The 19,086-nt window shown below is 36.2% G+C and overlaps 1 protein-coding gene across 1 annotated transcript in view; it reads left to right on the top strand.

The window, feature by feature from the left end:
* LOC104603165 (flocculation protein) overlaps positions 1–15,691 on the top strand; it is a 73,262-nt gene extending 57,571 nt beyond the window's left edge. Inside the window, exons 10-12 of the mRNA XM_010267124.3 lie at positions 3,088–3,230; positions 14,924–15,014; positions 15,159–15,691. Of these exons, the coding sequence (XP_010265426.1) occupies positions 3,088–3,230; positions 14,924–15,014; positions 15,159–15,501 (577 nt within the window). The 3' untranslated portion in view covers positions 15,502–15,691. The remainder of the gene's footprint in view (positions 1–3,087; positions 3,231–14,923; positions 15,015–15,158) is intronic.
* Positions 15,692–19,086: the final 3,395 nt, after the last annotated feature.

Raw genomic sequence — 19,086 nt, 5'->3', positions numbered from 1 at the left:
TTCACTTATCTTCCCTTTGTGAGGCCCTGATTTTCTTTGTGATAACCTAATGAGAAGAAAATTGAAAATAAACCATAAAAAGAAGTAAAATAAGAAGAAGAAACATGCTAACATGTTTTATTTCAATGTTTTAAACCTGTTGTTAAGCCGGACAGTCGAATTGTTGAATCTGTCACCTGGAGGCCAAAACAGTCAGGTTCAACTCCAAAATCTATCAATACCAAAAAAAAAAACAAAAAAGCTTATTGACTTGGTCAAAACCAATTCATCCTGGAATATTAAAATGCTGAATCATCCAACCCATTCTATGGGTCATGGTTTGTACAGTTAAACCTAAAAATATTATTTATATGTTAAAAATTAATACTTGCGCCACCTTCTTCTTCTTCTTCTTCTTCTTTAAATTTGTTAACCAATAATTTGACTGTGAGTGTACAACAGGAAGGAGGTCAGCTAATGGGATGAATGATTCTCTAGCTAAGAAAGGATCCAATAGGGATCAATTATATTGGGCTCAGCTGTAATTCTTTTTGTGTTTTTCCAAGTATTGGAGGTGAGTCTCACACTTCTCTTGGGATGCTTGTATTGCTGCATATATTGATTTCTCTAATAAAATTGAAGTTGCTTATCCAAAAGAAATAGATAAATAAAGGAAGAGTATAAAAGAACCCTCAGTCATATCCCTGTTTCACCAAATCATACAATAATATATCCATATACCAACATGTAATGGACCTATATCTTTGCACCTGACCAATCTATAGCTCAATATGTACCTCTACACTCCCCCCTAAAAGTCAAGATGGTGAATCTTGAGTTTTCCAATCATATGCAGAAGCAGACTATGAGCACTGGCTGGCAGGAGATGAAGGAACTCAATCACTTTGGTTCTGTCTGTTACACCAAAAAATGCATCAAGAGATGCTATAATAATGGATAATAATGGAAATAATAAGGTGGCTACCAAAATAGACCCTCTTGGACTGAATGAATTAAGATATGAAACATGATAGCTGACTAACAGATCAATACGAAAAGATCAGATGGAATCTGATAACAGCTCAGTTTTTATCTCAATTGACACCCAAGTCAAAATGTCAAATTCAGCTTAATGAAAAGCCCGTGATGCCCGACCAGATCAGAATTAGTGTACTTAACAGAGAACAATTGCAAAAACATACTTTAAAATACCTTCTTACATAATGGATTAGGCCTGAGAAAACATCTTTAACTGATCATACAGTTCAAAACGCTGTACGTGTGTGTGTAGTGCCAAAGTTCACCAAAACATTCCAGAGAAAAGATCTCCAGAACCTTGTGATCACACATCAAATCATACATAGTATGTCATATTTTTCAGATATCACATTAATCAAAATAATGTGCTTTACAGGTTACTGTTCTCAGTTAACTGAAATACCAGTAAAAATACTTTTATATTGTATCCCAAGAAGCAAATGGATACCACCCTACTATGTCCTGAATTCCTGATCAAATAGCAAAATCTGGATCAGGTTTTTCTGGCTTCCGGTACCTTTTGGAAAATCAACTATCTATTTGATCCTATCAAAACAACCAGATAATGAAGGAGATTGATGTTGATACTGACATTGATGCTATAAATTTTCAATAATGGCACTGAATAGAACGGGACACTGGGATATGATTCATGTAGCCAACCCATATATTTGAGACAGAGCTTAGATGATGCTGATGATGAAGCTTTTGTTTTGCATTTTCATGGACCATTGCTGGACTATTTAAAAGGTTATTTCTAAGACTCAAGATGCAAATATTGTTAGAAGAAAGTGGTGGTTTTGACTGATTCCAAGTCAACTACAGCTGCAGAATATTGGAAACTCTATCTTGTCTAATTGGATTGATCAGAATTTTGGGTATGATTGTGGTTTTATTAAACTAACATCTCTAGAATTTCAGATCAGTAAAAGCAGTGATTTAAAAGGTGTGCCTAGGTACATAGGCAAGGCGCATTTTAGGGTATGCACCTCACCTAGGTCCTAGGCGCAAACCCTGGTGTACCTAGGCGTGTGCCTGATGCACCTTGTGCCTCAGCCCAGGTGTGCGCCTTTTTAAAATTCTGCGCTTTTTCCTCCAAGAACCCCCTATTTTCTAATGTTTATTCATTCATTCTAATAAAATATCTTCTTAAAAGGCAATCAAAGTTATAAAATCATTGTCTTTTATGTGAGAAATAAGAATTTAAGACCCTAACATGGAATTGTTCGGGCCTGCCTCGAGGGGTGTGGTACAAAGGTTACTCATAGAATCAAGAATGCAATATGTTTTACATCACATTAGCTATTTGAAGTAATGCAATTGAGGAAAAAAAGGGTGTGGGTTTACATGCTTGAAAATGCTTTATATGTTTGCTTTTATTTTTAAATTTGCATTTGAATATGCTTTACATGGTATGTTTATGTATTTTAATTTTAGATAATAGGTTTTTTTAAAACATTTATTTTAAAATTTAAGGTTATATTTTTTATTAACATTATGTCTAATATTTTTTGAATTTTTTGCCTTTTTTGGTATTTTTTAAATTTTCTAACATTTTTTTTTTATTTTTTAGCATTTTTTGTAATTTTGCACCTTGCTTCAAAAAGGCGCATGCTTCACCTTGTGCCTTAGGTGCAAATTGGCCCTTGCGCTTTTTTTGTGTCTTGCACTTTTAAAACACCGAGAAAGGTTTTGAAGGTAGAATTTAATTGTTAGAGCATGACTGTTATTTTATTCTTTTAACAAAGGGTAAGTTGAGAGTTTTGAGGTCATATGAATTGTTTTCATTAATAAAATTTATTGTGTCAAAATAACCAGGTCTAGGAAAGTGGGATTAAGATAATGGAATCTGTTGACACTTGGTAGGTTTTGAAGTCCATTAATGTCTTGGTTTTGTCAATAGTCCAGTTCTCAAACAAACATGCCTAATTATTCTTGCATTGGTGTGGTTTTCTTGGCATTAAGTGGTATTAAAGTTCAGTCCATCTCTCTCTCTCTCTCTCTCTCTCTCCCTCCAACAAACATGCCTATCTCTTCACAATTTTATTTGTTTGGTTCCATACATTGCAGTGATGACAATGAAGTTGATGGCCTTGGTGAAATTCATGGATCTAATCTAAAGCCAAGTCCTCCAGTGAAAGAAACTGTACAGGCTGAGTGTTCTTCTGAACCACATCAGTGTTCTGCTCTGAAGGAAATTCATCCTACTGTAGGTATGTGCCACTCAGCATATTCTCAGTTGTTGAAAATATTTTCATACCAAAATGGTTTGAGTATGACATGAATTTTATTTTTGCAATTCTTTGGCAGTAGTAAGTTTTTCTTTTTAACATTATTCTACTTTTTAGGTATTACTGAACTGTTGTAACATGCTATTAGCCATTCAGTTGTAGACCTTTAATTCCTTGAAGGTGAAGTAGTTGTGATTGAGGACATTTTGGGGTAGACCATCTTTTTTCTTATGAAAAGTTGTAGAAGGGTTTTGGCATTTGGTGGTGGGGAACTTGGATTTTGTTGCAGTTTTAGTTATGGTTAAAAATGAAAAGGGGGAAAAGGGGGAGAAGGGGGAGTTGATAACCGAAAGGCAATTAGGGAGTTGAGCCTGTATCAATCTACATTAGTTTGCATAGAGCTAATTAGGTACTTATCTATAAAATGGGTTCATCACTTTTAAGGCACAACTTTGATTGATAAGACCAGCAATTGGAGAAGATGTTATGTAGGACAGGGAGGAAACACCCTACTAGGGTGTAGGTGGGGGGTAAGAGGAATTAAAGATCTGAATTATGAAAGATATTTCAATTATAAAATTGAGAAGACTGTTCCCATTGGTTGGTGCGAACAGTAATTTTTAGGGGAAACCATATGACCTTAGAGAGAGAGGTTCTCAAGGCAGCACCTAGGCAGGTGCCTTTAGAGAGTTGCCTTGCCTAAGCAGCTACATATTTGTGTATAAGGCATTATTTTTATATTTTTTTTGACTTTATGATATTTATAATATGGGTTTGACTATGATACCTGAAAGACACCATACTGGAAAAACTTATAACCAATTGATTGGTATAATAAAACTTGGAGCTTGTATTTTGCCTCATCACTAGATCAAGCGACAACTGATTGTTTCTTGCTTTTCCATGAAACAACATTGCCTCCAATTAAGGCACAGTAACCAAATGAAAATCTTCTATCATCAACAAACCCGACCTAGTCTACATTTGTGTAGGTCTCAACTTTTAGATGTCCATTGTTGGAGTACAACATTCTTTTACCAGGCCATCCTTTCAAGTAGTGCAGGATTCTATTAACAACTTGCATGCGAGAATAGTAGAAATTAGAGATAAAGAAAAATGGAGAGTGGAAATGGCAATAGGGTTCTGGCAGGGCACCCCTCTCTATCCCTACCCCATCCTTGGTAGGTTCGGGATGGGGCACCAGGACGAGGAATCCTCAAATTTTCCCCGTCTCAAGGCAACCACCTAAAAATAATCTAATCATTGGATATTTTACAAATAAGATTATGGGAATTTGGGATATTTTATGAATTGAATTATGACAATTTGGAGGTGCTTTAGAAATAGAATTATGGGATCCTAGCATTTTAAGAATTTGGGGAAAACTTGGAGATATTTTAAAAATCAATATTAAATCTAGGGATATTTTATTAATTTTCCATCAGGTTTGGGGAATTATATGCAAACCCCATCCTTGTCCCATCTTTGGTTCAGGGCAAAAATATTTTCCCTGCCCTGCCCTTTCCCCTTTAAGATTGGAGAAAACCGGTCCCATTCGGGGTGGGTCCCAGGTTTTATGGGGAAAATTGCCATCCCTAAATAAGAGAAACAAGACAAAAAGGGTGTAGAAAGTTTTTAGGGAAGAGAAAGAAAAGAGAAGTTTGGAAAAGGGGTGCCAAAAGTATTATGGCCACCCCACTCACTATTATTTATATTAAAAACTAAAAGTTTATACAATGACAATAATGCCCTCACTAAGGTGGCTATAACTGTAGAAGAACTGAAGGGTAGTTTTGTAATTCTATTGTACTTTATTATTCTTTCTTGTACTGTAATAGGCGTGTACTTTAGTGTACAACTCTTTAGTTCTCTTTGTATGGACAATCTTGTCTATTTACCTCAGATTAATATAAATATCTCTTTTCTGGGTTGGTTCGATTAGATTGATCAACCCTAACAGATCTGAACCTCTGCCGCATCTCTTGCTCTTTCACCTTCTAACGGATTGACATGGTATCAGAGCAGGCAGCTTTTTGATCCTTATCTCCTTTTTTATCAGTTTGAGAACTTTAATCAGTCAATTGACTCTGGATTGTTTCGATCTCTCCATAGAACTGTTCTCTATGTTTTGCGCATCTAGGGAGAGAGATTTCATTAGATTTCTCTCGTATGACATCAGTTTGCAATAAGAATTGAAAGGAAGTGTCACCTAGGGCCTCTCACCATATTTTGAATTTTTCATCGAGATCTGAGAAGTTTTGAGAGATACATCTCTTCTGGGCGGCTGCATCCAGACTTTCCTTTTCTGGATTGTGTATCAAGTTTTCTCCATTTGTTGGAACTTGGACAATTTTTTGGTGATTGTAAGAGGTTTCTATTATCAGTTTTTTTGACTCATAGTTTGATTACTACTTTATTGCTTGTTTTGATCAGTCTTTACTTTGTTTCCTTTTCATTATGGCTCTGGAAAAGAATAAATTTATTTCTGTTAAGTTCGATGGGAGCTATTGTGCTCTCTGGAAGTTTCATTTCCAGTATTTTGTTGAAGGGAAAAGCATGTGGGATTACATTGATAGTTCTACTTCCATGCCTGGCACCAGTGATGTCAAAGGGCTGAAACAATGGAGAACTGAGAATGCTCAGGTTACTTCATGGTTACTTGGGTCTATCCCAATGGATGTCAGTATTCCAATGAGAGGTCTCAAATCTGCCCATGACATGTTCGAATACCTTGAAAAGGTATATCAGCAATCGAATATGTCTAGGCAATATCAGATTGAAATTGATATCTTCTATGTTCAAGGGGAGAAGCGGATTCAGGAATACTATGCAGGATTTGTAAATCTCTAGACTAAATACGAATTGGCTCACTTTGGGGATCTGTCTATAGACTATTGTGTGAATACTATGAAGAAGCATCGCAATAAGAGAAAGACCATGCACTTTTTGATGCACCTCAGGCCTGATTATGAAACTCTACACTCCAGTATTCTCAATAGAGAACCAGTGCCTGAACTTGATGCAATCCTTGGATAGTTGTTAAGGGAGGAAACTCGTCTTCTTACTTTGTCTGCACTAGATCAGAAGAAGGAACATGGGATTGATACAGTGTTTTTGGCTACCAAACAGAAGGGTAAGAAAGACTTCTCGAAGTTGTAGTGTTATGAATGCAAAGAATACGGTCACGTGGCATCCCACTACAAGAAGAAAAACTTTTGCACCTATTGCAAACAGGAAGGACACATTATAGCAGAATGCCTGACTAGGCCCCCCAATAAAGGACAACATAAGGCTTATCAAGCCTCAACTGAATCTGTTTCTACTGATACTATCGCCTCATCATCAGCTCACAAGCCAGATGCTCAGGGAAATCTGACTGAAGAAAAGATTCGTGAGCTCATGTCTTCAGCTATTTCTTCAGTTTTTTCTGCTTTTGGACTGGCTGGTAAGTCTGCTTTTTTGTGTTCATCTCCTTGTCACATGTGGATTATTGATTCCGGGGCCTCAAATCACATGACTAAGGCCTCCTTCGGTCAGTCTCCTAAACCTCGCACCTTTGGTAACCATATTATTACTGCTAATGGTGATTCTTTACCTATATATGGTTGTAATGGTTTATCTTTATCCACTACTAAGACCAAATCCTTACATCTTCCCAAAACTTTCTTTGTGCCTAAACCGACTACTAGTCTAATCTCTGTTGGGCAACTTGTTGATGATGGTAATAATGTCTTATTTACTCGTGATGGTTGTTTTATTCAGGACCAACACATTGGGGAGCTGAAGGGGAAGGGGCGTAGGCTTGGGAGGCTGTTTGCTTTAGAATTCTAGACTAAGATATTTTCATTGGATTCTTGTTTTCTATTCATTATACCTAGTTCTTCTATTTCTTCCTATAATAATGTGTGGCACTTATGGCATAGAGTTTGGGTCACACTCATTGCTAAAAATTTGGATTATTTATTTTGCTCTGGTTGCTTGCCTATGCATACTTCTTCAGTTAAAAATGTTGATAAATCTTGTTTAACTTGCTGCTATGGTAAAAGTCATGTTTTACCTTTTCCATCTTCTATTGAACATGCATCTACACCTTTTTATCACATTCATGGTGATGTGTGGTTGTCTCCAGTTATTTCATGTTTGGGTTATAAGTACTTTGTGTTATTCATTGATGACTGTACTCGTTACACATTGGTTTATTTTCTTCGAAAGAAATTAGAAGTCTTCTCCATGTTTAAGAACTTTCATGCATGGTAATGACCCAGTTTAAAAGCACCATAAATATTTTGAGGTCAGATTTAGGGGGAGAGTACTATGATGGTGAGGTTGGTGTGTTTCAAACCTATCTTAAACAACATGGTATTCAGTCCTAGAGATCTTGTCCCAGTACTCCTCAATAGAATGGAGTATCGGAGCGCAAGAACCGACACATTGCTAGTATGGTGAGATCCTTGATACAAGACTCTCATGCTCCCCTTACCTTCTGGGTGGGGGCGACTTGCAATACTGTTCACCTCATCAATAGTCTTCCTACACCTATTCTTGAAAATTCTTCTCCCCATCAATCCTTATTTTATCACCCTTCAAACCTATCCATACTTCGTGTCTTCGGATGTGTTTGTTTCGTCCATCTCCCTCCCCATGAAGCACCAAGCTAATAGCTCAATCAGTTATGTGTGCTTTCATGGGATATAGTACGAAACACAAGGGGTTTCTTTGTTATGATCCCAAAGTCTGTCGGTTGCGCATTTCTCGCAATGTCATCTTTGTTGAGAATCTTTCATTCTTTGAACATATTTATAAATTGCCTGCACCATCCATTTCTATTCTTCATAACTTTGGATCTACAGGTGATTCTCCATTTTAGCCTCTTTAGACGTATTTTTGGAAGCATCTAGTTCGCCCATTGCTTATCTCCTCCACCTCAAGCAACAGTGACTAGTCATTCATCTCCATCCAACACTACTGTAAGTGCTGATTCTCCCCCCTAGGATTTACCTTCATCCATTCCTTTCCGTCGGTGATCTTGTATTTCTTGTTCACCTGATCGCTATGGCTTCTTTTTGAGTCATAGTTCCTTCTTAGCTGTTTTGTCATCCATAGATATTCCCAAGTCTTACAGCCAAGCCGTAGCAGTTGAGCATTGGAAAGATGCTATGGATTTAGAGGTTCAGGCTTTATTGGAGAATGATACATGGAATCTTGACTCTCCTCCATAGATGCCTCCATAATTGGTAGCCAGTGGGTTTACACCGTGAAACTCAAATCTGATGCTACTCTAGACAGATATAAGACCCATCTGGTCACTCAAGGCTACAAAGAGTATGAAATTGACTATGATGAAACTTTTGCACCTGTGGCCAAAATGACAACAGTTCGTTTGCTACTAGCCATTACTGCTCTCAAACAGTAGACAGTTCACCAGATGGATGTCAAGAATGCCTTCCTCCATGGAGAGTTACAAGAGATAGTTTATATGAAACCACCTCCTGGCTATTGTGACAATCCTCAGTTGGTGCGTAAACTAAAGAAATCTCCATATGGCCTTAAACAAGCTCCACGAGCTTGGTTTGATCGCTTCCGTACAGTAGTGTTGGAGGTTGGTTTTCAGCAGAGTGCTTCAAACTACTCCCTCTTCACTCTCAAGCGAGCTTAGGGATTGACTCTTCTTTTGGTCTATGTTGATGACATCCTTATTACTAGAGATGATGTAGATAGTATTAACAAACTCAAACTTCTGCTTAGTAAATCCTTCAAAATGAAGGATCTTGGGCCAATAACATACTTTCTTGGACTCGAAATTCAAAGATGTCATCGTGGTTACTTTGTCAACCAACAGAAATATGCTTCTGATTTGGTGACTCTTTCTCGCTTGACTGACTCTAAACATGTTGATACACCTCTGGAGCTTAACCGTAAGTTGAGTAAAGATGAGGGTGATCTCCTTCCTGCTGCTACCCTGTATTGACAACTTGTAGGTAGGCTTATCTACCTAACCATGACTAGACCGGACATTTCCTATGCGGTTCAGATTGTGAGTCAGTTTGTTTTTGCTCCATGTCAGCCTCATTATTCTGCAGTTCTCCGAATTATTCGTTACAGCTCCAAGCTTATGTAGATGCAGACTGGGCAGGTTGTCTTGACACTCGTCACTCTACTACTGGCTGGTGTATATTCCTTGGTGATTCTCTGATTTCTTGGAAATGCAAGAAACAACAAATGGTTTCCAAGTCATCTACTGAAACCAAGTACAGAGCCATGTCTTCAGTATGCAGTGAAATAATCTGGCTTAAGGCACATGAATATTAATCACTCATTTGCTATTCCTTTGTTTGTTGACAACATGAGTGCAATCAAGATTGCAACCAATCCCGTATTTCATGAGCGCACTAAACATATTGAGGTGAATTGTCACTTCATTCGTGATCTTCTCCATGCAGGCCACATCTCTCTCCCACATGTTTCATCGGGTCTACAACTTGCGGATCTCTTCACCAAAGCCATGACCAAATCCTGATATAATTTTCTTGTTGACAAACTGATGCTTATACCCCAACATCAGTTTGAGAGGGAGTGTAGAAGAACTGAAGAGTAGTTTTGTAATTCTACTGTACTTTATTATTCTTTCTTGTACTGTAATAGGCGTGTACTTTGTGTACAGCTCTTTTATTCTCTTTGTAAGGACAATCTTGTCCATTTACCCAAGATTAATATAAATATCTCTTTTTTGGGTTGGTTTGATCAGATTGATCAACCCTAACAGATCTGAACCTCTATCGCATCTCTTGCTCTTTCACCTTCTCACGGACTGACAATAACTAGAACCACTAAAAATGAAATAAAGAGTTGTCTGACCCAATAGAAAAAACATAATAAAAATAGTTGTTAACACTCCCCCCTAAAGTTGGGAATAGATATCAATCATAGTTTTCAAGGCACCAAGGCAAGGCTAGGCAACAAGGGAGCGCCTTGTTGCCTAGTTGCCTAGGCAATGGATTTTTTTAAGTAAAAACCACATATCCCAGGGTAGTTCCCTAAGTCCCATAATCATCTTTCCTTAATAACTATCCATAAAATTCATGTTTAAGTCTAAAAAATCAACATATTTATGAGAAGAAAAAGAAGAAAGAAAAGAAAATTCAAAAAATGTAGGGGCTGAACCCCTATTTTTGTTATAGGAAAAGAAGAAAAGAAAAGGTGGAAGAAGAAGAAGAAGAATAAGTCTTTGAGGGTTCAGATTTTGAGTTCCTCCCTTATTGGTTCAGATTTTGAAGTCTTTTGAGGGTTCAATACAGCAGTTAGCGATGTTTGTGTTGATTACCCAGCAGTTGGCGGCTGGGTAAGGTGAGCCTCCAAGGGCAACTTGTTGCCTAGGCACCTGCCTAGACAACTATGATGTCGATCATTCCCAACTTGTGTAAATCATGCTCAAGCTTGTTTCTAGTGGTTCCCTTGGTGAGAACATCTTCTAACTACAATGTAGGTGAAACATTAGGCAAGCAAACTTCTCATGAGGTGATCCTTTCCCTAATAAAATGTCTATCCATCTAAATATGGTTTGTATCATGTTGGACAGGATTGTGGACTACATAAATTGCAGCCTAGTTATCAAAATACAAGTTCATAGGTTTCTTTGCTACAATGCCAAGTCCTCCAACAATGATTGAAGCCACAACAATTTTGAGACACTATGGGCCATGGATCTGTATTCACCTTGAACACTTTTCCTCCATCAACACTATAGAAATGATGGCCCGAAAGGGCCTTAGTTTCTTTCTTTTTATTCAGTTATGTTTATGTTTTATGTTTTTGAGTAGTGGGCCTTAGTTATGGGCCTGTTTTTTGCATTTTTTATCAGGGTAAAATACAAGACTCCCCTAAAGTTTTTGACAATTATAAAAACCTCCCCTATAGTTTCACTTTAACAAATACCTTCCCTAAACTTTTGAGAAACTCAAGAAAAACCTCCCTTCTGTCACCTTCCCAGACGGAAAACGTTAGACTGATGCATCACTTTTTTCCAAATATTCATTCTACCCTTTTATAAATTATTTTAGATACAAAATTACTGAAATAACCCTATTTTAACTCAACAAAAATGTTAGAAGATGACGTTAAAGGATGTTTTTGTCAAGTTAAAATAGGGTTATTATAGTAACTCTATATGTAAAATAATTTATAAAAGGGTAGAATGTGTATCTGGAAAAAACTGGCGCATCAATCTAACATTTTCTGTTTGGGAAGGTGATAGGAAGGTTTTTGTCTAGTTTCTCAAAAGTTCAGGCAATGATTTAAAAGGCGCGCCTAGGTGCACAGGCGAGGTGCATTTTTGGGTAGGCGCCTCGCCCAAGTCCTAGGCGCAACACTTTCAAAAGGCGTACGCCTGGTGCACCTAGGCGTGTGCCTTTTGAAAATTGTACGTTTTTTTACTTTTTTTGAACCTAGCGGCTGGGTCCGGGGGTGGAGCCCCGGACCCCCGACCACGCCCCTTAAGGCAAGCCCAAACAAGTCCATGTTTGGGTCTTAAATTCTTAATTCTCACACAAAAAATAATTCTCCACTATTTGCTAATGTTCATTCATTCATCTTAATAAAACATCTTCTTAAAAGGCAATTAAAATTATAAAATCATTATTTTTTGTGTGATAATTAAGAATTTAAGACCCGAACATGGACTTGTTTGGGCTTGCCTCGTGGGGCATGGCACAAAGGCGACTCATAGAATTAGGAATGTAATATGTTTTACATCACATTAGCTACTTGAAGTAATGCAATTGAGGAAAAAAGGGATTGTAGGCATTACATGCTTGAAAATGTTTTATATGTTTGATTTTATTTTTAAATTTTCATTTAAATATGATTTACATGTTATGTTTATGTATTTTAATTTTAGATAATAGGTTTTTAAACCATTAATTTTAAAACTTAAGTTTATATTTCTTATTAATATTATGTTTAATATTTTTTTTTTTGCAGTTTTTGAATTTTTTGGATTTTTTTTTTATTTTTTGACAATTTTTTGCATTTTTGCACCTTGCCTTGTGCTTCTTGCTTCAGGTGCAAATTGGCCCTTGCACTTTTAAAACACTGAGTTTAGGGGAGGTATTTATTAAAATGAAACTATAGGGGAGGTTTTTATGATTGATAGAAACTTCAAGGGAGTTTTTTGTATTTTACCCTTTTTATTATTGTTTTAATGCTGGCCACCCTATTAATTAGACTCAGATTACAATTAAAGAATAAAAGATATCTTTGGAGGCTGGATAGAGGGATTGAACTACTCTCTTATTCCTTCCCTTTTCTTCCATCTTCTTCCTCCATTACTTCTATCTCTTCCAACTTTTGCAATCTTTTTCTTCTCTTCTATTTTTCCTATTTTTTTGTAGATTATTGCAAGTGCAATCTTTTTCTTCTCTTCCATCTTCTTCCCCTTTTTCTTCTCCCTTTCTCCCATTTTGTCAAGCCCGGTGAAATTCCTAATTTGGCTGTTTGAAGAGTAGTTTTGGCCTTAGGATAATAAGCCTTGACTAGTAACACCTTGTTTTGATTTTTTTTTTGTCTCCGTTTGGCCACTGGAGCAAACTGGAGGTGAGATGAAACACTCCATAGATTCCGGATTGGTCCAGGAGGGTCTATGGAGACTCTGTTGGGGGCAACTTCAGTGAGAGTTTTGTTGTCCTTGGCATTATGACTGACCATTATATCAGTTTGATGTTAAAGATGCCTTCTTAAATAGAGATTTGACTAAAGAGGTTTCAATGTTTTAAAACAGAGGTGTGACGTGAGGCGTTCCACTACCTAGAGGCATGAGGCATAGTTCAAAATGCTAGAGGCGTAAGCCTCCCGAACACATGGAGGCGTAAGAAAAATATTATAGGAGGAAGGGGGGATCTCATTTTTTCTTTATTTTTAATAAAAATATTTTATATTAAGAAAAATAAAGATGCATAACATTAGTTGAAAGGGGGGTCTTGTCGAAGCAGATGCAAATGTATATTCTATCAAATAAAAAGTATATGATCATCTATAATGACACAATGTGATCATCCAATAATCAGAGTTTAAAATTTCTTAACAGCCATAGAACAAATCATTAGAAAGATGAAGAGAGAGGAAGATGGGCAAAACCTTTGTTTCAATGGTTCATTGCTTCAATGAATGAATAAATAAAGAAAATAATATGCATACCTGACATAGATGTGGATCATACCAAGTGCTTCAAGCATTTGACAATTCAAGCCTATGAAACTGTTGATGTAATTGCTTCTCCAAGTTGTATCACTTTAGGTAACCAATGTGATGTTAGGTGTCTATTTTCATAATCCTATGAGGTTGGACCTTTATGGTCTATGGAGGCATAGAGCTGGTAGGCAGCAAAATAAGTGATGTGTCTCTCTCTCTCTCCAAAATAAAGAAAAAGGGAAAAAAGCAAAAGGTCTTTGCTTGGAATTTTGTTTGGGGTGTTAGAGACTAGTTGAACTCTTGTTGCTTCGTCAGTGGCAATTTTGTTAGCTGACATCCTATAAGAAACAACTAAGGATTTAGGTATTCAAAAGGCCTTTGTTCTTGTTTCTTTTAAAAGTTAATATATCGTTATTAGCACACAAGCAACAATAAAGGATTGTTTGAAACTTAATAGACGTTTATAAAGCTGTAAAATATATAAGGATATACAAAAAAAAAAAAAAAAAACAAAAAACAAATACTTGGATATCAGCTTAAAAAGGGGGGCAAGCCTGGGTTGCCTGTGCCTCGGGAGTGCACCCTTTGGAAGTGGTGTCACCTAGATTCAAGTGAGGCACATGCATTAAATGACACCTTGCTTTATGCACCTGGGTGCACTTGAAGAGCATCTTTTTTTTTTTTTGAAAAAAAAAAGGAAAGGAAAAGAAAAAGAAAAAGAGTAGCTGATATCATTAATGTTGAAATCAAAATTGTTGGATGGGCAAGCTAGGCATGATTAATATCCATGCTCAGCTTGGGGGGAATTTTGAGACTGATACAAAGCAGATCAAAATTAGAGTGGGTTTTTCTTTTGTATAATTAGTACTAATTTAATGGGAAGTCTAGTCTTTTTACTGTTATTAGGTGGGTTGTTATTGTAATTTTCTGTTTTCCCATGACATGTAAATATGAGGACTGGTAGCCCTAGTATTTACTTTTCTTCTTTCCTTTGTTCTGCTAGAAAGGATTTTCTAATCACAACAGAAATAAGAGTAGAAGCTTTGTTAGTAACCTTATCAAAAAATTTTCAAATAAGTGGCCATATTAAGAAAGAAATAGAAGATATATGGAATGGTAGAAAAAGAACTAAAAATGGTTACTGTCACGACTGTTGGGTAAGAGATAAGCTTCTTTCCCTGCCATAATAATCATATGAACAAACCCTTGTTAGAGATCATGTATTGGGCTGCCTCACTGACACCTAGTCCCTTTAGGTCTCTTGATCTTCCTTCTAGAAATTGGTATTCATGTATTGCAGGATGGTGTGGATGGATCTCAGTTGTGCACAAGTGGATGCTTTTTTTCAAATTTGTCTCATACCTTCTTTTTAATAAGTTCTATCAGATATCAATAACAGAAAACACGGAATGAAAGAACATCTTTTATACATTTGTTTCACAGCATTTACCTTAATAAAGTTTGTCATTTCTGATTTCTGAGTGTATTTGCAGATTCAAGATCACAGGATGGAAATCATGAAACACAGAAAGAAGCAAATGGATTGGGAGACAGGTTTACTGCCAACGGTTCTCCAGCATCAAGGTGACCCTTCCTGTAAAGGCATCTCACACCATTTTTTTGGTCAGTATCTTCTTGGCAGGCAACGGCAATGATCTTTCTACAGGATCATTACCTTTCCTGCATTATGTAACTTGTTCTAAGCAGATCATGGTGGTGTTTGTTCAGTTGGTCTGTAGGATTGCATGCAGATTACAACTTGAGACCTTCTGATGAAGGAGGTTCAAACCCAATTGATTTAAGTCATGACAAGTTGGATAACATCCCTGTTGAGGAGCCCTGTGAGCTTTTGAGTGAAGCTTCAATGGAGGTGCCAATTGCTGAAGAAACCGATAGCTTTGCTAGTGGGTCTTGGAACAGTTCAACTAGGCAATATGACGAGTCATTACAGAGTCAACCTCAAGTAACTGTAAACCACAATCCAGAACGGAGAACCAACAGCAAGGTTGAGAGGCAGCAGAGAAAGAGAATTGGGAGATACAATCGGAGAGGCAGGGGAAGGGGGAAATAATGCAAAATCGTCTCTTGTATGTACCCTATTGTATTATTTAGTGTACACTAGCCTGATAGATGCAAGGTTGTATAAGAAGCATGCATTTCTGTAAGTTATTAGAATTGATGTTCATTGGTTAGATTGTAGGAACTGTTGTGGTGAGCTCATTGTTTACAAGGAGTGTTGTACTAATCAAATGTTTCAACCACGTGCTACTGGCTCTAGGTCTCCTGATTTTGAGTTTGTATCATACCATTGCTCTTCAGTCTCCTTATTTTCCCTATTTTGCTGGTAAGTGGTAACATACTATTAATTCATGCACCATCTCATGGTTGGATCTAGATTGTAATGCATTAAGAATACATTGAGAAATCTTCAAAATATGCAACATATGGGTGCATATCATGCGAGATATATCATGTATTAGGTAAGGTTTAAAACATTGATATAATACATTCCATATCAGACATTGGTATGAGGTGTATCCTATCGGTGCATTGGATGTGTGGTACGCTAAAACAGTTGAGCTGGATTTTGAGTTGTATGTATTTATTTAAAGTGCTACTATATTGGTGTGAGCGTTGGAAAACCCACCCATTAGTTAATAAAATGAAGGTGATGAGACTTCCGAGAATGATTTTCAAAACTGTTTTTTGTTTCAATAGTGATTCTAAAGCCTGAGGCATGACTACACTAATCGGATGGGAGAGGGAAGGGGTTAGCATTCTTCTCTTGGGTCCAATAGGTGGGGCCTACATGAATATTCCAAATAGGCACAAAACTAAAAGGCAACTATCCAAACAAAATAATAAACTAACTAAAAGAAAACAAACAAAGAATAAATCATCATAAAGAAATTCCTCCATATTTCTTTTGTATGCATTTTTTCCTTTTATGCTTTTTATTTTATTTTTTTATTCTTAATTACATACATACATACACACATATATATATATTTCTTTAAATTTGATCAATGATTATCAATTATTCACCAACCTACTCTTTTTCTCTAAATCTACTAAATCTAGGCAAGTTGCCAATATCCTTTTAATTGCTATGCTAGTCATAAAAGGATCCTATTATTATCATTAGGATACTTATTTATTTATTTTGTTATTTTTGCTTTATTTCATTTTTTTTTTTTCAAAGTTGCATTACTCTCTACAACCGACCTCCCTTCCTTTTCATTCTACCAAACTGCAAAGAGCCTGATACCTCCTATTCTATCTCCTTTTCATTTCTTTATTGATTTTTTATCCTTTTATTCTATTTGTTGTCTTATTTATTTGCCTATTTCTTTTCCTATTTGCTACAGAATAAAAAACCTCATGTTCACTGGAGAGTTCAAATCGGTTACCTTCTCTGACTCCAGTTACAGTAAAAGCAAACAATCCAAAATAAAACAACGCTTCTTTGCATAGTTTTAAAAAGAAAAAACTAAACCAGGGAGCTACTTTAACCCAAAATTGAAAGAAGAGCACGATGTAAACTATTGATCGACCACTAACAAAACAGATCACATGATAGAATAATAAGTTCAGAACACGACATAAATGGTAAGTAATTAAGAAGTAATGAATTTATATTTAAATAATCTTCTGAGAAAATATGGTCGAAGAGAATGGAGTTTAATATCAGAGTATAAAAAATGAAAAGCTCGGAGGAACAAGATTCAACCCACACATGATCATATTCGAATCGAATCCATGAGCAAATCAAATGAGGGGGATGTGGTGAGGTCACTGAGCTGTCTGAACCAGCTCCGTCAGCTCTCCTCCCCTTCCTCAAATTGCAATCAACTCACTCTGGAAAACAAAGAGGATAAAAAAAAGAAAGAAGCAAACCTAAGCAAGGGCGGGAGGATGGGTTTACCTAGGCTAAGATTTTACACAACTTAATTTGGCAAAAAGATTCGTCACCAGTTCTGGGTGGGATTTCAGCCTGTGTTAGAATCAATGTTTAAAGTATCGGAAATGCAATGTGTATCGGAGAGAGAATTTTAAGAGACGTATCGAGATATGCTTAAAATATGCATGGATATGGACGAAAAATTAAGACACGTATGGATACGCTAAAAAACTCATATAAATCCTAAAAACCTATGTTAATTATAATAAATATGAGTTTTATATCACTATAAATAAGCTATTTAAACATAAAAATCCATATTTCAATGATTTATATAAAGTGTGAAATATTGAAACATAATTGGAAATTGTTGAAAAATGATGAAAGAATTAAAATGTTTGTGTATGCATACATACCATAGTATTTAAAGAATCAATATAATTTGTATTAATATTTACCATCTTTTAGAAAATAGGACTGATTGGCCTATTGGATCGGTTGGAAATGAAAATTTTGCCAAAATTGCTGACCTGACTAGTCAAACTTGAAAATTAGTGAATCAGTCATGGTTTTAGAAAAACAATTGATTTTTTAAATTGCTTTAGCACATTAATGCAAATTTCTAAAAGCCATAACTTTTTGCTTAGATGTCCTATTGTGGTGACCTTTGTTTGTATTTTGGGTAACTTTTTTATATAGGCGCCTTATAAAAAAATTGAAATTAAAATAAAAAATACAATTATATAATTTGAATATATTAGAATCCAATATATATAATATAATAATATATATATATATAATATTACGTCATCACAATTTGACCTCGGTTGAACCTCTAACCTATGAACCTCTCCCTTTTTTGGGTTGATGTCCAGCCCGGTTCTCAAACAATGATATTTATTATATATTTTAATGATGCATTTTAGCTTTTATTGGTAATCATCCACTAACAAACGAATGTAATTAAGAATTAAAATATAAATTTATATGACAAACACTTGTGGTATGGCATAATGGTGGAGTTATAGTCATTATAAACAAATGACTAGGGTTCAAATCCCTTGGTCCTCTATTTGTGATTTTTAATAGGCAAGTTAGTAGCATGTCAAATTCAAATTCGAATTTAAACATTGCCTTAAATGCACTATTCAATTTGCCTTTAATAGCATGCTATTAAATGGACTATATTGGGATTGTATCTGATACAAACCCGAAACAATACGGGCTCATATCGAACTGATACTAACAAAAATACATGAAACATACAGATTTTGTATGTTTTGTGTATCAGATCTTCAACGAAATGCAATTTATTGGCCGATATGGACCGATAAGTTACGAAATTTTAAGCCTTGGTTAGAATAATGCAACAAGGGAGATCTTAGTCTAATATCTTGGACAATGGTCATTGTGGTTGTTCTGTCTTTGTTGGGGATGGCTTCGGCCTTGAGAACAACCATTGCTGCAATCAATTTCGGTATGGCTCCGGCCTAAAGGAAACACTTGGACAATGGCTGCTACCGCCAAGAGGAAGGGGAGGAATAGTTGAGAATAGTAGTTTCTGGGGGATTGGAGGAAGAAGAAGAAAAGAAAGGGGGAAAAAGAAGAGGAAGAAAGGGGAGAAAGATAGAGAATGAGAGAAAGAGACCCGACCCCTTCTCACTACCGCCACTAGTTCGCTATCTCGAGAGCTCAATGGTGAAGAATAGTCTCTCACTCCTTCAAATGAAAGAAAGCAGGCTTAAGTATTAGGTT

The sequence above is a fragment of the Nelumbo nucifera genome, chromosome 8 (genome assembly GCF_055504915.1).
Source record: "Nelumbo nucifera cultivar China Antique chromosome 8, China Antique-T2T, whole genome shotgun sequence".
In the NCBI taxonomy this organism is placed as follows: Eukaryota; Viridiplantae; Streptophyta; class Magnoliopsida; order Proteales; family Nelumbonaceae; genus Nelumbo; species Nelumbo nucifera.
The sequence above is the reverse complement of the archived record's forward strand: the minus strand, read 5'-3'. Positions and strand labels throughout refer to the sequence as shown.